This window comes from Nematolebias whitei, chromosome 15 (genome assembly GCF_014905685.2).
Source record: "Nematolebias whitei isolate Nwh7 chromosome 15, NemWhi1, whole genome shotgun sequence".
Lineage (NCBI taxonomy): Eukaryota > Metazoa > Chordata > Actinopteri > Cyprinodontiformes > Rivulidae > Nematolebias > Nematolebias whitei.
Window position 1 is genome coordinate 33,461,075 of NC_056512.1, and position 20,150 is coordinate 33,481,224.

Consider the following 20,150-nt stretch of genomic DNA (forward strand, 5'->3'; position numbering starts at 1 on the left):
TATATATATATATATATATATATATATATATATATATATATATGTATATTTGTGTGTGTATATATATCATTTTAAACCCTTCCCACACTCTTGCAATATTCTAAACAATGTTTCCAAACTTTGAACACTCTAAAAGAGCACAGAATGTCATGCTTTCAGCTCCCTGCTTCTGCTGCTCTCAGCCATCTGCAAGCGCTCTTGGCCACGCCCTCTTCTATGCTCTGCACTGAGAACAGCTGATCAGCTGCAGCAGGAAGTTTATCCTGCAGCATGGATTGCACAAAGGCGCAGGAGGACGTTTTTTCTACAGCTCTGGGCTGCACAAAGGAGCAGCGGGTGCTAAATCATTTTAAATAATTTATTTTAAATAAAAATTCCATGCCAATCGTGCAGCTCATCCATCAATCAGACAATTGTGTGCCATATCCAATCTTATTTAGAAAAACCACGATAGAGCGAGTCCATGATAAACGAACCACGATGTACCAAGGGACTACTGTACTCCTATGTAAATGTGAATTATTAAATTAAAGTCTGTGATTATATTGGCCTATCTTTGCCCTTCTTTGTGTAGTTTGAGTTTCATAATGCTTGGTGTTGGGTGGAAACTGCCCTGTTAAGCTGTAGTGGAGATGCCAGATGTAAGCTTTGCAATCACTGCAACTTTTTATTGGTCCACATTCACATGTGCAGCTTCACAGTCTGCAGTGACACTTCTGTTGACATGAACTGAATAGTACAAGGTTCCACGGCTGAACTTTTGACTCTCAATCCATACCCAGAAACTGTGGCATGGCACTCCATCCAAAGCATGCCAGGACTATTTTTAGTGTACAAATAAAAGAGTTGAATCCCAACCTAGCAAGCCAGATTACAAGCTGTGCTTTAGAAGAAACTTTATATAACCCTAAAATAAACAATATTGGAGTAACAGTACACTATGCAAAACTTTGTTTTCAGTACTGCCAAGACAAGAATATCATCTTGTTTTGACGCAACGGTAAGGTGATGGGGTGAGGTTGTGGGTGTATGTCTATGTTGTGTGATGTCAAGTACCTTCATGGGAATGGGGAAACCAGATTTGTGAGGCGCTGGAGTGGGGTCCACCTCGGAAGGAGGGTGAGGAGGGCGAAGAGGGTGGACGGGAGGGATGAGGTGGGTGGGAAGGAGGGGAACCCAGACTACTGGCCAGAAAGGTCCCCATGAAAGAGGCGGAAGAATTGCCCATCAGTCCGCTGCCTGCATCACCAAAGGGACAATGGTAGGGAGAGAGAAAAAAAACAGGTTTAGACCGAATGTGACTACATATTTTTAAAAAATGACATAATATCTACATAGATAGATCCAACATTTTTCAGTCGGGTCAGCTGGCCAGTTTCTTTTTTTGTGCTGAAACGTTTCGCCTTCGATCGGAAGGCTTCATCAGTCAAGGAAACACACAGCAAAACCGATCCCCCCCCCCCCCCCCCCCCCAACAGCTTACTCCAAAGTGGAACAAACCAGTTTTGCCTGAAAAATGTTGGATTGTATACCTGGATTAATGAGCATGGACTTTTTTTGTTACATAGATAGATGTTAGACAAAGATGTTAAACTCTTTGTTAAAACCAGGTCTCTCTTGTAAATGAGTCCCTGAGGCTCAGTGGGATTAACCTGTATAAATAAAGGTTGAAAGAAATGAAAGAATGAAAGAGTATGTTGCCAACTGGCTCTTTAAGGTGGAATCATCAAGTTGGAAAAAATAATGGGTGAGAGTGGGTGTGAGAAAGAGTGTGAGACTCTCCTCCTCCTCCTCCTCCACTGTCAGCAGAGTCCTCTCCCCTCGTCTTCTCACCCCTCACACCAACTCTCCCCATGGGCAGACAGAGGTCTCATCTCACAGCTGAATACACACTTTCTCAGGCTCTCTCCCTCATGCTCTCACACACTTTTGCTCTTGCTCCCCAGTGTCCCTTTCTCAATTTCTCTCCCTCCCTCCATTATCTTGTTCTCTCTATCTCTCACTTTCATGCCCTCAATCTCTTTTATTGCTTTGCTCCATTTCACCTCCACTCTTTCTTTTTTCTTCCAGTCTTGCGTTTCTCAGCGTGACTATAACAGTCCTATTTTATTCTTTCTTTCCTTTTCTCATGATTCCATTTTGGTTTCCCGCTTCTTTTTTTTCCTCCTTACTTTGCTTTGTCACAATAGCCATTTGCTTCTATTCTCTCTCCTATTTTGACGAGCAGAGAAACACCATGTCTGTGCCCCTTCAAAATCATTGTCTCCTCTTTCCTTTCCTTTCTCCCTGGTTCTTTCTGACACATAGCATATCTTTGCTTTGTTCCTCACTATAATGATGGCACCAGCAGAGCAATCTGTCCCTGGCTGGCTGAACCTTGTGTTTAACAAGACTATGATGAGTAATTGACCATTTGTAGCAACGCCCATGTGACTGGAGGCTGATTGTCTATTATGCATTGCTGGGCAGGCTAGAGAAAACACACTGATTAACCACTGCTTAAATTGCATTCCCATTACGCGCCCGCCAGTGCACTTGAGTGAGGGGCCCGAGTGCCCAGCTCTTTGCACATTCATTTCCCCAAAGTGACACCACCATGAAGTCTCATGCATATGTATGAATTTGCCTGCATGAGAACACACGTGCACATTTTTTCTATATGCACAGCTGTAAGAAAATGCATAGAAGAAAGACTTTGCAAAAATTAATTATCCTTGTCTTATGATAGCTGATCTTACAAGGTACATTGTGTGACTTGACATTCTTTAAACACTAATCAACCCTTTTCTGGGACTATGAGAAGTGGAAGTTTGGAAGTCTTAATCGGCCTGGCAGGGAATGAGCATATCCTCTAGTCAAGCAGGAGGGATAAACCAATCAGCCTCTCCCTTTTACCCGAGTAGAAATGCATATGTAGCATAGGCCAAAGTACAGGAGCAAAGAGTGGTGCACATAGATATTATTTGTGGGCATGGACACAAATTTTCATACATTTAAGTCACTTAAGCCTCTGACAGGTGAAACTCTCTTGTTCAATGTTCCCTTCAAAAACAACCAAAAACAAATCCTGTGCTTGTACAGTATATCATCCTATCAGTAACTCATGAAATCAGCTGATATGTGGTCATAGGTGAATATAAATCTATAGGTTTGTAGATTAACTACTTAAATTGTTTAATACTTATAACTTCACCATGAAACCATTGCTTCAGATATTTGTAACATAATGGGAAACGTGAAGTACAGCGGTGATATACAACAAAATTGGGGCTTTTCAGCTCCTATTCCTAGCAACTTCTTTCTCTTATGCCACTTCCAATCACCCTGTTCCTGTGGAGTCGTCTTGGCACATCTCTATGGACTACAGGGCGAAGGGGGTCAGAGGGAACTGGGGGGAGTGGATTATGGCCAGCGTGCTCACCAGGCAAACATCCAACCTCCATCATCCAGCCACCTTGGGCGACTGTATGCCACCACCCTCCACAGTGCACACACTTGTGCCTTTCTTCTCTTTTTGCATGTTGCCCCCAGGAACCCCAGCTTCCCTCGTTGCCTACAGCACACATAAATCAGCTAATCCTCTTGCATTATTAACAGCCTTGCCTCAGACAGCGAGATAGAGGAGTAAGAGAGACAGTTTGACTCTCTGGCAGAAACTCTCTCCTCTCATAGTTTTAAGAGGAGCTTCATGGCTGCTTTCTGACACAACTCTAAGACGCACAGAACACAACAAGGGGATGTCCACATGCCAGGCAATGACATCTGTAAAGTTTAAGCTGACGTTAGGGGTAAAGACGACTGAATGCAAATGTTTTTAATCTAATAATAGTTTATGTCCTTCCCACATCAACTTGATCAAATTTTCAGTGGTCCCTGTCACCTGCATTGGAACAGGACATTTTTTCCTCCAATCACTTCTGCAGAAGGTATGCCTTGTTAATGCACTGGTCCTTATATCTGTCACCTTGGCAACTTGCTGACTGTAAGGCTGAATCCAATTTCTTAGTAATACCACTTCCTACCCTGTATTTAAACTGTATCATTCCACTGACCTTTTATTTGAAGAAAGGCAAGAGCGATTAAACTGGGACACCCCTTTAGGAGGCCTATTGGCATCAATGGTGCCGTTATATAAACAGACATGACATGGTTTCCCCAGCTCCCATATGCCATATGGTTATTCTTGCAACAGAGATTGGTATACAAGATTGATGTTCATGTTTGTTTGGAAAGATAGATAAATTATATCAAATGTAAGATGTTAATAAACATCAAACTCAACATTATAACAGCTGAAATAGTTTTTATTTGCTAGTACAGCTCATAGCCCTTTGTCTGATGTGCACCACTGAAAATTTTGAATAGATGGATATACCAACCAGAAGTACTATTTGAAGCACTGTTGCTATGTACCAGTGCTGCCAACTCATACTCCACATCCTGTATGGTTCTTTTATACAACTTTTACCAATCAAGCTGGCCATTTTCTGGCTTGATCTTTGAACAGTCAGAAGTATTTTAAAAAAGGGGCTTGTCCTTATGGCGATACCGCAAAACTATTATTGTGAAAACATGCACCGGAGTGTACAATGCAGGGCAAATGAGAAGTATTCTCACACTACTGTTATCACTAGGAAGATATCCTTTAATGCTGCCTTTAAACTCTTTAGAGGTGTTGGTAAGAAAGCACATACTTTACTTAAAAGTAAACTGGTCTGCTTTGGTGTCAGGGGAAATTCAATTTGGATGCCAATCTAAGTGAAGCTGAACAGATTGGGGAAAGAAAGAGAAACATTGATAACTGTTTATTCAGAAAATGGAAAAATTGGTAACTTGAGTTCAAAGAAATTGCCACTGCTACACCCGATCATTCTAAATATTTTTTCTCAGGTTTTATTTTCCTCTTCTAAAAGTCCCATCTTTATTTCTCTACATCTCAAGGGTGCAAGCAGTGCTGTTGTATAGGGTTTGAAAAAAATCAGTTCATAAGCATCCTATTCAGTGAAGCTCTGTGACACCAATGGAGATTAATCCTATTTTGGAATTAAAGCAGAGGGGATGCTGGGATTGTTGGACTGAGGAATCCAGCCTCTCTACACATCTAATTATCTCCTTCAGGCATCACATTTATGTTGAGGTAATCTGAAAACGTGGAATCTGCAAAAACTGACACAAAAACACAAACCTGGTTCTGCTCTTTTATTCTGACGTGGGTATGTAAGATGAAGGAAACCATCTTTGTATCAACAACAAAAACACACATGTATGCACATGGTAATGTGAGCCCAAGCAGAGGCCTCAAAGAACAGCAAGGAGTGAGCAGCAGGCTGGGAGGCGGAGCAGGAGCATGAGGGCCTGGTTTCCATGGGAACCGAAAAGAAACGGTGCTCAAGGCAAGACAACAATAGTGGGCAGATGCGCTTGGTCAGCGTGCTGCTCAGCAGCAGAAGCCATCTTTTGCTAACTCAAAGCCTCTCCTTGACCACAGCTGAAATCACACACACTTAAAAACACACCTACCACGAAACTTCATCTGGCTTCAATTGTTTAGCTGCATGGAGGGGTGTGCCATCTTTTTGTCCTGTTTGGGAAGCTAATCTGCTCTGTGCGTAACCCTACTCATTAATGCAACTCAAGGCTGAGTTGTATGGCGTTTTAACAAGAACTTACACAATAATAGGATATAAGGAGATTCTTATAGCTGTGGGCCAAGTAGAGATGGGTAAAAAACAGTTAAGACAGCAAGCATCCACCCACAATGTGTTGTTCATTTCAGTGCTTGGAATCACACCAAAATTTCCTCCTTAAGAAACACAGATCATTTAACACTTGGGCTCACACTGTACACAAACACAGCTCTGCAACTATACAATTATTTCACTATGCATCATATTTCCTTCTCTGCTCTTGATGAACGAGCCGTGGCAGCTTCAGCTCTCGGTCTTATTTTTTCCAGACAGCTGCCTGAAGGGACGGATGGACAGGCCGTCTAGACAAGGACACTAGACAGACAATGAAAGGTGAGAATGATGGTGACAAGAGGAAGGGGACAAAGAGAAAATTGCAGGTGTGGCTGAATGAACCTGCTCTCCACAGCTCAGTGAGCCAGTGTCAGAGAAAATAGGCCAGAAAAAGCAGAAATGCCAAGCAATTGGCGGATATAAACATGAGGAATATAAGACTTTCAATCTTTAAAAGAGGACAAACAAGGGTGGCAAGATGAAACAATTAGCTGTCAGAGTAACATGACAATTACACAATTCAACACAAAATAAGTTTAATTCTGACAAAGCACACAATTATTAAAATATATATTGGAAAGCTTGGCTGCTTAATGTCCATCACTTATTCATCATAACTGTTGGCGCAGCTTTAGAAAGATAAGGTCACAGAATATGCATTTGTAAGGTAGAAAAAATTAATACTGTTTTAGATAAGTTTATTTAGTCGTGTGATTGTGAATGTTATCTTGATTGAGTTTGATTTTTAAAAAAATGCATTTATAAATGGACTACACTTTTCTATCTTATCAAAATACTCAAAGCACTTTACACTACAATCTGTGTCCTCATTTACCCATTCATACAGCACTCTATTATTTCTGTACAAAGAACAATCGGTGCTTTATCACATTCATACACCGATGGGACAAACATCGGAGGCAATGAGGGGTTCAGTGACTTGCCCAGGGACACTTCAGCATGTGACTGCTGGTGGAATCAAACCCCCAACTCTTGCAATGGAGGACGCCTGCTCTAACCACTCAGCCACAGCCACCCATGTACAAAGTACATAGAATATCCACTAAATTACTTTGATAACACAAGAAAGTGAAAACACCTATTTCCATTGTTGTCCAATTCATGATCAAAAAGACAAAAATCATGACAGAAACAGAGCAAAAAAGAAACATACAAGAAATACTAAAATACAAAAGATAATGTACGGATAAAATTTGCTTTACACAAACTTCATAATAAAGACAAAAGGAGTTAAACGTGAATACTGACTTACCCAGTAAAAACATCCTGAGCAGGATGTCTGATGGAACAAGTTTTACTCCCACTTCAGTTTTTTTCTCATTAGACTTTCCTACCCTTCCAGTTCCATGTTCTGACCAAAAAGAGGCTAGCAAGACTATCCGGTTTTAAGTTCACTCATAAATACTCAACTAGGTTTGTGTCAAAGGAAGAAAGGAAAAAAACTAAATATTGGGTAGTGTCAAGCAACTGGACACACCAGCAACTCCAGACAGACTGCACATGCTCCCCTGGAGGCCCGCTGACTAACCCAGCGCCTACTTCCTCACAATAAAACACAGTCGGAATTTGAAATGGCTACTAAAGTGAGGGGATTTCCTTCTAACGGTCAAAGTCATATTGAAAACATTTGTGCAACTGGTAGCCAAATTCCATCTTACTTTAGAAACTATTGTTGCATTTTTTATTTTTTATTTTTGTGATGGGCGGCTGGTTTATGGCGCCGAGCGAGTGAACAAAGATCCAGTAGGAGGTTGTTCTGATGAAGAAGTACACTGAAGTGAGAGTGAGAGAGAAAGCAGTCCAGTGCTGGAGCTGAGCCCAGTGCAGGGGTGGGGGAAAGTGCCAGCAGCGCACGCCTCCGACACTCTCCACACTGCGTGCCTGTGGAGTGAGTTTTAGTGGATGTGGTCAGTGCGGGGGTGGGAGAAGTGGAAAGGGAGAATCAGTTGGAGGGATGGTTGGAGGAGGAAAGCAGAAAAGACTCTTCAATGCCAGCAACATCCAGTGGAGGGGTAAGAGGTGAGAGTTTAGAGGAGATAAGTGTGACAACAACTGTGAGAAACTTTCAATGTGAAAGAGCAGTTGGGACCATGTGGGAGCTGCTGAGCATATGTGTGCATCTGTGTGTGGAGTGTATGCGTTTGTGTGATTGTGAGTCCATATGGTCTTGCTGAAGTTGACAGCCAGTGTTTGCAGAGTAGGACTGTGGTCAGCCACTCGTCCACTACTGAAGTGATGACAGGGTAACAGGGAGTCTGGACAATTCCTCTCACAAAAGTACAAAGCAAATAAAACTGGCTTGGAAAAGTTGGAAAATGGATAGTTCAGTCAACAATGAAGTTATGTTCTAACAGTTATCAATAGTAAGTACCTCATCATCTGTGACTTCAGTTATAGAGCCTGGAGCATGGAGAAAGAGGCAAAGGTCTTTGTCCAGGTTAATGGCTATGGTATAAAATAACACTACATTAGATAATATTAAACCTCTACACTTTTGCAAAACATTGTCTAGTTTGTCCATGTTTTCTCAATTGAACAACATCCTTGTATTATGAATATCTTTCTTTACCATAACCAGACCAGAGCAACACACTTGTTACTGCATAGAAAGCCTTGATCCATTTATCCATTTCTTGCTTCATCCTGTTAATATGTATTAACAAGATCCAAAAATGTTGGAACTCTTTTGCTTGAGGCAGAGACTCACCTAAACCTGGAGGAGATTTCTTGTTGATAACGATGACCTCAGACTTTGAGGAACTGACTATCATGAATTTGCTAGCTGCACAACGTCAATTGCAAAAAGCAAAGATGAGGCTCTAAGGTCCCTATACCACACTACTGCAGCTGTGGATGAGTGGTTAGAGCAGTCATCCTACAATGGGAGAGTTGGGGGTTTGGCTGCACCAGCAGTCACATGCTGAAGTGTCTTTAGGCAAGACACTGAACCCCTCATTGCCTCCGATGTGTCCCATTGGTGTATGATTGTGATAAAGCACGGATTATTCATCGTAGAGTGCTGTATGAATGGGTAAATGAGGGCATAGATTGTAGTGTAAAGCACTTTGAGTATCTTGATAAGATAGAAAGGTACTATATAAGTACAGTCCATTTACCATTCACCACTTACTGCCACTTCTCAACTGCACCACGAGACCCTGCTCGACCAAGAAACAACTTCACTTTGTGCCAAGAATGTGAATGCCACTCTTGTTTTAGAGACTCTGGGTCCAGATGGCACAAAAAACAACTACTTGTTATTAAATTATCATCATGAGGGCATTTTTAGAAAGAATTATTGATATTCAAGGTTCACCACTACCGATCTCTTGTGCCACCAATGATGTAGGAGAAGTGATAGTTGCTTGACAGCAAGAGATAGCCATGTCTATAAAGCTTCCTGTTGAAGAGATGTCTTATGGACACTGTAAATAAAGAGGAAATGCAGAACCACCACAGCTAAATGCCAGGGAGCTCCTCAGAAGGGTTAGGAGATAAAAAAAAGATCTAAGAGCAAGCAAAAGACCAAAGTATTATAGGTGAGATGTACAGGGAAAAAAAGCGCTTGGATGAAGGTGAAACTATTAGAAGTAAAGAGCAATACTAAAGTTGAATTCTGCTGATAGTAGCTGGAGCAGATGGTACATCAATAGTTCATGAGTGGGCTTAGGTGAAGGTTTGGGTTTACAGAGGTGTGCTTGCTTTGATTCGTGTGAAATTGCAGCTGTTTACTGAGTCACTGGCCCAACGTTTGAAGAACTCGCAAGCATTCCAGACTGGGACACAGAAGGTGGGAGGACAGATTCAAAACAGAGGCAGCTCCAAGCCAGGACAAATGAGCTCTAGGTCCACTGCACTCCCTTTCCACCCACCAGTGCAGTTATACACATTCCCTGTTCCCACAACACACATTTAACAGCACAGACAATAAAAAGCAATGCCACAACACAGAATTGCTATTCTGTTTTTTTTCCATTCCTAGTTATTTTCGAGAGTTTAAATGTTTGCAATGTAACAGGAAGTCCATATTAGCCCACTCTATCACAAGACATTGCTTTTCCCATAAAGACTAAATAAATTTCCTTTTTGTTGTTTCTTGGTTACGAAGAAAAAAATACGTGGTTCCTCAAGATTGGGGAAAAAAACACATCATTTTGCTAATAACTTGCAGAATCACAAACATTTTACTCTTTGAACCATACACATGGGAGTTCTATGCTTCTCAAGGAGAGCCATTTGTTCTGAGTCCAGACTTTGATGCATCTGCTTGTTAACCTACCCTTTGTTATGAGAGCGTATTTTAGGGTCATTCATTTGTTGCATCCCAACTTTATATTTCTGGGGCATTAAAAAGTGACTACCACAGTAGGGCTGATCCATCTCACACTAGTACATCTGCATGACACATTTCATCACCCTTTTTCTCTTTTTTATGTTTTTTTAGTCTTCCTCCTTTATGACACACTTTTATAAGCACACACACACGGTAAAGCACCCAAACAGAAAAAGAGCCGCCCACAGCTGCGTCAGGCCATCTCTCTAACAATCCAATCTGTTTTCTTTCCCATGATGTTTCCCATTGGCACAGGGAGGAGAAAATCAGATTTACTCCCCCACAGGGCCCATGCAGTTGCACTGATATGGAAAATGATTTCAGTGCTGTTTGAGCCCATAAACATTATTTTGGTCTCCCCTGTTAATGACACATTTCTTCCCAGCATTGTGGATCTCACAGAGGAAGAGATGTGTGTAAGGGAGGAGGTAAAGAAAGGAGGAGGAGGAAGAAAGGAAGGGAAGATGAATCCTCCAGGGTCTTGCATACAACAGGGGAGTCCTTCCTCTTAAACTGCATCCTGACATCCCAGAGTGTTCTCACTCCCACCTTTTTCACACACATAAACACACATGCAGAAACACAAACGGCTAATGAAGAACAATCTTCATGTTATGCCCCACAACCCCAAAAAGAGCACGTTTTCCCTGTTGGGGCTGAGTAAAAAAAAATAAAATAAAATATATATATATATATATATATTACTCTCTTCTCTATTCATCAAGTTGTCAGCTTGATTCTAAACACAACTGTCTCAAAGCAGCCATTTAAATATTTTCTCACAAAATCGCATATACAGTAAGGATGCACTATATTGGCTTTTTGGCTGATATCCGAAATGCCAATATGATAAAACTTATTTGGCCGATAACCGATACCAATACCGATCCCAATATTTGTCCCCTAGACCTACTTACAGAGACTACAAAGCTTTCTCTGCTGTGGTATTAAAATACTACATTATTCTCATGGTCTTTGTCAGTTTAGCCTGCTACCAAATGCAGATGCCAAAAAGGGGGCTGAAAATGATGTAACACTTCAACTTGGATTATGTTTAATGTCAAATTTATTCAAACAATTATTAAAACAATTAAAGACCTGAAATATTTCAGTTGATGTGCAATGAATCTGAAATATATAAAAGTTTCATTTTTATCATTACATTATGGAAAATAATGACCTTTATCACAAAATGCTAATTTTTTGAGAAGGACCTACATGTATATATATATATATATATATATATATATATATATATATATATATATATATATGTATCACCTTTTATATTGGTGAGTTATTTTGATGGAATGGCTGATGTCCGATATTTCACTTTATTGCTAATATGGGCCGATACCAATACCATGCCGATAATATCGTGCATCCCTAATATACAGTATATTTCATCAAGCAGCCCTGACTGTTCTTGTTAACACAATAGAATTTATACTCTACGAACAAATACATTGTGCTGGAGGCATATTGTTGAAGATGAAGTCACAATATAGCCCCAAATGCTAAACAAAAATCTTTAACGTGACAGTGGTAAAAAGAGATGCACTATAAAGGACATTAGTGAGGCACTTGTCCACTTGTCTAGCATTTATGAAAACCCGCAAGCAAGACTAAAGGTGAACAGCAAATAATCACAGTGAACATGACTAAGACTTCTCTATTTCAATTAATTTTTTCTCATATATCTTTGAAAAGTTTCTAAGTTAAGATTTTCACAGCTGCCTAGTTCCTCTGGAAACAACAGACAGATTGCTGTGGATCTGGTTTGTTTTACAGCTGACGACTGATCTGTCTAAATCTGCAGGTTTTTGTGGTTAGAAGGGTGACTAACAGTAGGTTGCGTGTTATGTTCCAGCTAAAAGCCAAGCCTTCCAAGTCATGGACATAAACTGCATAGTGGAAGGAAAAACGGGAAGATTAAAACAAGCATTCAGAATTATACTCTCTAATTAGTCCCCTGTTAACTTTTGAACTTAATTGCTTAATTGAGATGTGGTTAGACTGAGCAGTTTACCCCTCCCTCAGGATGACCATACGGCTCCAGTGTTTCAGTCTCGCTCTGCCTGGCACAGTAGGTGGCTGCCTTTTTTTCATTCTCCATCTTTGTCTTTTTAAGCATCCCACCAATCCGGTGACAAGGAGTAATGATGCCTCACAGGAGGCAGTAAAACTGTGCTTGGCGACTGCTTTCGGTGTGATTGTACCCATGCACTGCATATATGCCTTTGCCACATCAAAGTAGAGTTTTGACTACCAGGTCCTGGGTGGTCCAAACATCTCTTCTCCTAACCAGCAGCACTAGGTAGATGGTGGAAAAGCGGAGGACTGGTAGACGTCTCCTCACTGCAGGCGACTCGTTTCTGTTCAACTTAGAAGTCAGTTTGTTTTGGAGGACACATGAGCTGCAAGTAGAGGAAGAATAAAAGTGTGTCGCAACACATACACAGATAAACACACACAACCCCAAAGGTGTCACTTTAGTTGAGTCTCCCCATCTACTCTGGTTGATGTATAATGATACCCAGAACAGCCCATAAATCTGCATGCGGCTCGATTCATTGGAGCAGATTTTGCCTGCTGTCTTTCCTTTTTCACTTTCATCCTCTCTGCTCCTTTCGCTCCTTTGAGCCCCATCACTCAGTCTCCTTCTCAGTTTTCCTCTCTCGTCCTCACACCCTCTCCATCACTCTCCCTCCTTCCCCTGTTGCTCAGCTCCATATTTCTGTCCTCCCTCATCACCTCACTTGTTCCCTCTGTTGGCGTCATTTGTATGCTTCAAATATGAAAAAAAACTCTATTATTAGTAGTATTTATTTACCTTTTTTTGTGGGGGGGGTTAAAATCCATACTCCCTTACTTGTTGCTTGTGCTTTGTTTGCTTTATCTTGTTCATCCAGAAGTTATTTTGGGAGTGCAATAACTGTCTTGTTTTAGGGTCAGTCTACCTCCATCAACTTTCCCCTCACATGCCTGTATATCAACATTCCAGCATTTGACCACCAACAAGTGTCATCATGTCCTGTTTTCTGCACTCCCGCAACCCCATTGTGACAGAGCACTACCTTTAGGTTGTGCAGTGTATGCTGGATATGACTGCTTTGTCTCTGCCCTGGGATTCCTCTTGGATCGGCCTGTAATATGTTAAACTCCTGGAGTTATGTGTGTGTGTGTATGAAACAGAAGACTTGCTCTGGCTTCTCTCTGTCTGATGTAGCCTGTCAGAGGCACAGAGGCAGAGCAGTGCAGATAACAGAGCCGCTGCACCAGCCAGCAAGCTAGTCCAAGGCCTTTCTGCAGCCCTGAATGTAATTTGCCATTAGTTCACAAGGGGAACAAAGAAGAAATGTTTCATTCTTGTAGAACTGGCCAAGACAAATGCAAGCATTTTCCTCTGATAACCTACAAGGCACCTGGGAAGCCAAGGCCAAACACTATAAAGAACTACCTTGTAAAGTACACACTGTATAATCACATGTGCATCTCCTCGACTTCTGTTGTTCTTCCCTCTGTAGCAGCTTCTCATACAAGATCAGCCAGGCTTTAAAGTTGAGTAATGTCTCCAAATTGCTGACGCTGGTCATCTAATGAATGCTGCTGTTGTGGGCCTGCGCAACATCTGCAGCAATAAATTTAAGCAGAGACATCTAAAATTAGGAGCATTTCCTGCAATCTGTACACAAGACAGATGGTCATCTTTACCCAAACATCAAGTGTGACAGAGAACAGGGCAGAAATGCATCTTCTTTCACTTGTTATCTTGACGGGTTTTGACAACTAGGAGTAATAAAAGGGGCAATTTTTGAGGTGAAATTCCCAGGGTAGCTAAGATATCAGCTTGATCATCTGCTCATTGCTCTTTGTTTAATTGATGGTACAGCTACTACAACATCATTTACAATGATCATGGTGGCACAGTGGCACCACTGGTAGAGCTATTGCCTCTCAGCGAGAAGGTCACTGGATTGAATCTTGACCTTTCTAGGTGGAGTTTGCATGTTCTCTCCATGCATGTGTGGGTTTTCTTTGGGTACTTCAGTTTCCTCCCACAGGCCAAAAACATGCATATTAGTCTGATTGGTAACTCTAAATTGTCCCTAGGTGTGAGTGAGAAAGTGAATGGGTGTTTGTCTCGTTTGTCTTTATGTGTTTCTATGATGGACTTGCAATCGTGTCCAGGGTGTCCTCCACCTCTCGCACAGTGACTGCTGGATATGGACACCAGTGACCCCCACGACTTGAAAAAGAAGAAGCGGGTAAAAGATAATGGATGGATTTATAATGATCTGCTGGATGGTTACATAGCCACCTCTATCTTTCTCACTGTGTATGTGTATGCAGAAGTGAAGGGGAGGAGGAGGAAGAGCTTGCAGGGTTATCTGAGGATTGCAGCATTGGATTGAACCTAGCAGATGTGGTGCAGCTGCTCATTCGGTTTGCCTTTGCATATTTCCACAAAACACAAGCCCACACTCATAGATAGAAAAGGCTCAAAATTAGTGTATACACCGAGTGTGCTTAATAGTGCTAGTTAGAGTCTTAGATGAAAACTATGAATCTAAAAGTAACTATTTAATTGAATTTAAGCTGTTTATATGTCATTATTTTTGAATATGGTCTTTAACCATCCCGGAGCATTGGAATTATCTTATATGTAAAGTAAAACAACGCAAGCAAGGTTTTTTTTTGTTTGTTTGTTTTTCAATCTGTGAAAGGAGCACAGCAAGATGAAACTGTGAACTTGAATATGAAGAACTCCAAGAAAAGGTGTTGCTGTAGACAAACCTCAGCTGGAAGTCTGCATATTCATAAAAGAGCAACAGCTTTCAACAGGTTACATCCCAGAGACAGCCAAGCTCAGTCTAGTTCTGGCAGGGGCCATGGTGGAAAGAGCTGAAGCAGCGCAGGATGGGGATAAATAAAGGAGTCTAGAAGAGTTATTAGGGTGATCAGAGGCAATAAGGGGAAGACGCTGTGCTGAAATGTTTTGACACAGAAAAAAGCAATGCAGGTACTTAAACAAGGGTTTAAAAGACCAGTGACATCTCTCTTTCTATGTGAACATTCTCCTCCTCTTGTTCTGCTTGTTTTGACACACACTCACATAAGTGGCAATCTGTGCTGCAACTTAAACTGCTCGTCCATTAAGGCTGATGGAAAAGCTTGTTAGAATATAAGGCTTTCTTTCTCCTTTCTTTCTTTCTTTTGGGTGAAGTTGGGCTGAAGAAATCTGGGTTTTTCCATTAAGATTCCTAACATCCTCAACACGCTGTCAGTTTTATAAACTTAAGGCGACACCAGGCCATTTGGAAGTATGAATACAAGAGCCTGGAGAACTCAATTATGCTGATGCACAAACCCTTACGATCATCATTTGCACACTGTTTTGAAACACACAGCACGAGCAGCAGCAGCTTTAACTCATAGTGCTAAATGCAATGCAGTTCCTCACAGCGGCTGTGCGAGAGAATAAGTGTGTGTGGTTTTCTAACTTTTACTGTATTTGTTCTGGCATCATGTTCTATTGTGGCGCACGGCTTTATGCGCCTCAGATAAGAGAGGAGTTATGTCAACAGCGGGTGCTGTGAAGGAGCCGCCTGGTTGTGTTGACATTCTCCAACACCGCTTATTTACTCTGACCACAAGAGTTCAGCCATCAGCAAGGCCCTAATGCACTAATGACCAGAAGCTTCCAAGGGTGGAGCCACCTCCTGGTTCAGGTCAGTATTGGCTCCTTTACTGTGAGGTGAGAGAAAACATGTGGCATTCGGGTAATGGCATCCAAAAACCTCAGATTTTAAAGATGACTGCCAAGGGATCCTGGGAAAAAGGTTCTCACAACACACAGTCTCTTATTGAGTGAGGCAGCATGAGTCTGCATATTGAGTTGTGCTGAGCAGTGCTATCAGTACAGCAAAGAGCCAGTGGAGCAATCTATTTGTAATTAGGGGATGGGGAGGGGGTTAATTGACTCCTTTGAGAAAGATCTTGATTTCTATCAACGAGTCTCGTAATCATGCGATTTGGTACTTTCATGAAGCCCCCACCCTCAAGAATTTCTCTTCCTTCCCCTCAAACCTCCCCCCCCTCCTCTTCTTTGCTCTTCGTCTCTACCCCGTTTTGAAAAAAGGTTGAAATCTTCACTGTGTCTTCAACTAGCCAGGAGAAGGTGTAGCAGATTTATAGCTTCCATCCGAGTACTGTTTTTTTGTCGGCCTATAAGTCACTGTTTTTTGCGAAATTTACATGCCCTGCAACATATATGCATAAGCAACATATTTATGGATCTTTCCCCATATTTATAAACCAATTTTTGGCTGCGATACGACCGTTTTCATTCATTCTGACTGAAAATATTGAACACTACCATTTTCAGCCGCTAGATGGCACTTGAGTAGTATGGCATGCTGTTGTGTCATGTAATAGATAAAATTGGCTATTAATGACACAATTGGCTTGCCATAGCCTGCCACTGTCATCCAGCTCGCTTGGAACAACCGCCAAATCAGCTTCATTTCACTGCACCGCCCCAGCAAAATGCAGTTAATTTGACCATTGAAGTGCATTTATTAAGTAAAAGTTCAACTGAGACACACCTTTGCTATAATATTGAGCAAACAAATCATTGTTTTAGGTGCTTATCTTGTTAAATTTCAAAGAAATGTGCAGCGTTCCTTCAGCATTCCTTCTTCTTGATTTCCTCCCTCTGCACGCTCCCAGAGCACCAAGGCAGTGAATACTTTTGAAAATGTAGCTGATTTGACCAGCAAAGTGCATTTATTAAGGAAAAGTTAAACTGAGACATAACTTTACTATAATTTCGAGCAAACTAATAATAATTTTTAGGTGGTTAGCTTGCTAAATTTCAAAGAAATGCACAGCGAGTCACCCTCTGCACGTTCCTGTTTCCGCATATCGGCTTTTGAAATGCAGCTGATTTGACCGTCAAAGTGCATTTATTAAGGAAAAGTTAGACTGAGACACACCTTTGCTAGAATTTCAAGCAAACAAAGAATTGTTCTTGTAAATCTTGTTAAATTCTTGTTAAAGTCCTCCCATGCACGCTCCCGTGGCTGCCATTTGGCAGCCAATCGATTTTTGGCACAACACCAGCCCACATTTCCAGGTTGTCAGTGGTGACACGTAATAAACGTGACACGTCAGCAGTGACGCATAATAGAAGCGACGTATTTATGGATTTTTCCAATTTATTAGACATAATTGGACTGATGCGACTGATAGGGCGGAGTGATGTGTACGGCAGAAAATACGGTAAGTAAGGGTGTTTTCATACCTGATAGTCTGGTAAACTCAGTTCGATTAGGGACCAAAATTCATAATATTTGTTTACATTTTCAGCTGGTGTGGTTTGCATTCACACTGCACTGAGTCAGTCGAGCCAACCTGTCCCCCCCCCCCACCCCCCCCCTCGCCTGTGGTGGCGCTGCACCAAGAACTAGTGAAGCAAACAACACAAAAATCTCTGAAGAAGACACTTCTTCTTCTTCTGGAAATAAAACAAAAACAGTGTGATGTCAAATTTTAGCGGTTTTAGGATTTCTGTTTTGTCTGTGACGCATGTGCCAAACAAACATTTTTCAAAAATGGACTCAGCAAGAGCGGAAGATGAGGCAGAATACCATGGAGAATGCTGTTTTTCACACAAGGCAGCTGACGGCTCCATATGAGGTAAGAGAAAAGCGTGTTTGTTTGCCCTGCGCTGTACTCCACTTCTTGCTTGTGGAGCGGGGCCCGGCCTGTTTGCTTTCACACTGTACTCAAACCACGCTGGAGTTTTCATCTACTGGACCGAGACCTAGGTTTTAGATCGGGTCAGAATTCGCCTTTTTGTTCCGTGACTGAGTTCGATGGCGCGTTCACACCTCCCCAAATGAACCTGACTTCCTAGACAAACGGGCTACAGTTCGAGACAACAGGGCTAGTGTGAATGCACCCTAGGTGGACCAGAGTTCGCTTTTTTAATCCACATCAGAGTTCGATTGTGCATTCACACCTCCCCAAACGAACCAGACTTTCTAGGCAAACGAACTAGAATTCGATTAAAGCGAACTAAACAGGGCTAGTGTGGCAAGGTGCATTCACACCAGCCCTGTTTAGTCCACTTTAATCGAACTCTAGCTATTTTTCCTAGAAAGTCCGGTTCGTTTGGGGAGGTGTGAACGCGCCATCGAACTCAGTCACGGAACAAAAAGGCGAACTCTGGCCCAGGTTAAAACTTAGGTCTCGGTCCGGTAGAAGAGAACTCCAGCGCGGTTCGAGTGCAGTGTGAATGTAAACAGACCGGGCCTTGCTCCACAAGCAAGAAGTGGAGTACAGCACAGGGCAAACAAACATGCATTTCTCTTACCTCATATGGAGCCGTCAGCTGCCTTGTGTGAAAAACAATATTCTCCATGGTCTTCTGCCTCATCTTCTGCTCATGCCGAGTCCATTTTTGAAAAATGACAAAATATAACTCCTAAAACTTGATGCCATTCCGTTTTTGTTTTTATTTCCAGAAGAAGAAGTTTCTTCTTCTGAGGTTTTTGTGTCGTTTCTTTCAGTAGTTCTTGGTGCAGCGCCCCCACAGGCGAGCAGGGGAATAGGTTGGTTCAACAGGTTGACTCGACTGCACAGTGCAGTGTGAATGCAAACGCACCAGCTCAAATGTAAACAAAATGTCATGAATATCGGTCCCCAACCGAACCGAGTCTACCGGACTATCAGGTGTGAAAACAACCTTAGGTGCACAATGGCACCAAAACACTCACCTAATGGTATTTCACACACAAACGCACACACAAGCACACACAAACACACTTCAAACTGAAGATGACCTGACTGTGACTTCATGGCAGCAAACTTGGTTACATGTATCCCTGCGGCCAGAAATGTTCTTCACAGACAAAAACAACATTGCAGCAAATGTTCAAACCTTTTTTTTTTCTTTCTACAAAAAGCATTTTAACAAAGCAGGAACAACACTGTTACCGGTGGTTCGAAATTATTTACAAGCAGGAGATACAATGAAACTTCCAATACCCAGGCACATCAGCTTATATGAATCCTGACTAAAAATATTCATAAAGAAACATTTTTTTTGCCATGGTTGTTAACATTTGCACAACAAATCTAAATCCTTGCTGGCTAGTGTCTTTTTCTCTTCCTTTCTGTTGTGTGGAATCAGTGTAACATTTGGTGAAAAACCCGCTGAGAAAGAGTGAAAAGGGAAAAAAGAAGGATTGCGAGAAGAAAAAAATAGTAAAGTGACAAATGAGAGATTTCCTTCACAAGTCTATAAATCGAGAGACGCTCTTCCAACAGCCAACAGCAACCACTCTCCTCCTGTTACATGCACACTGACACACACACAAACATGTGAGAACAACCTTTTTCCTTTTCTCTTTGTACATTTTCCCAGATGTTGTGTGCTGAAATGGCATCTCAGCGGCTTTCCACCAATTTGACTGTCTCACAACAGCCAAGCGGACTGGCACAGGAGCTTGTCTATAAAAAAAAGACTTCATTGGGAGCAATGCAAACTTCAAAGCAAGCACGGGTCAAACAGGTGTGCTAAAATAAAACCAGATCACTGTGATACATAAAATACAGACTCTATGCAGAAAGCAGTGTGGTACAGCTGCAGCCACAGGTAAGTGGGACTGAAAGAGAAGGGGAATGTGTTCCCCAAATAATTTGCTATATGCAAGTAGTGAGATACAGGAGATTGTGTCAGTGCATTGTCTCCCAGACAATAGAAGGAACAACTGTCAGCAGTCCCATTTTAGCTTCAGTGTTTGTGTGTATGTTAATACCTACTTGTTAGATATTATACCAAATAGCGCAGGACTTTATATATCTAAGCTGTGAATTAAAAGCAACAGCTACAGCCAGATTGAAGAGCTGGAAAGGATGAGGGAGAACTAAAGAAATTTGAGATCTATGCAGAATAGATCTATAGGCTGGTTGACTCATGGAGATCCAAAAGGACTTAGGATCTGCTTTCATTCTGAATGTTGGCCATCTGCTTGAATAGAAAGAGT

The 20,150-nt window shown here is 41.7% G+C and overlaps 1 protein-coding gene across 1 annotated transcript in view; it reads right to left on the reverse strand.

The window, feature by feature from the left end:
• The window catches only part of LOC119421682 (BAH and coiled-coil domain-containing protein 1), a 77,399-nt gene that overhangs the window by 38,223 nt on the left and 19,026 nt on the right, over nucleotides 1–20,150 (reverse strand). The window contains exon 3 of the mRNA XM_037689029.1: nucleotides 1,057–1,239. Coding sequence (XP_037544957.1) covers nucleotides 1,057–1,239 — 183 coding nt within the window. The remainder of the gene's footprint in view (nucleotides 1–1,056; nucleotides 1,240–20,150) is intronic.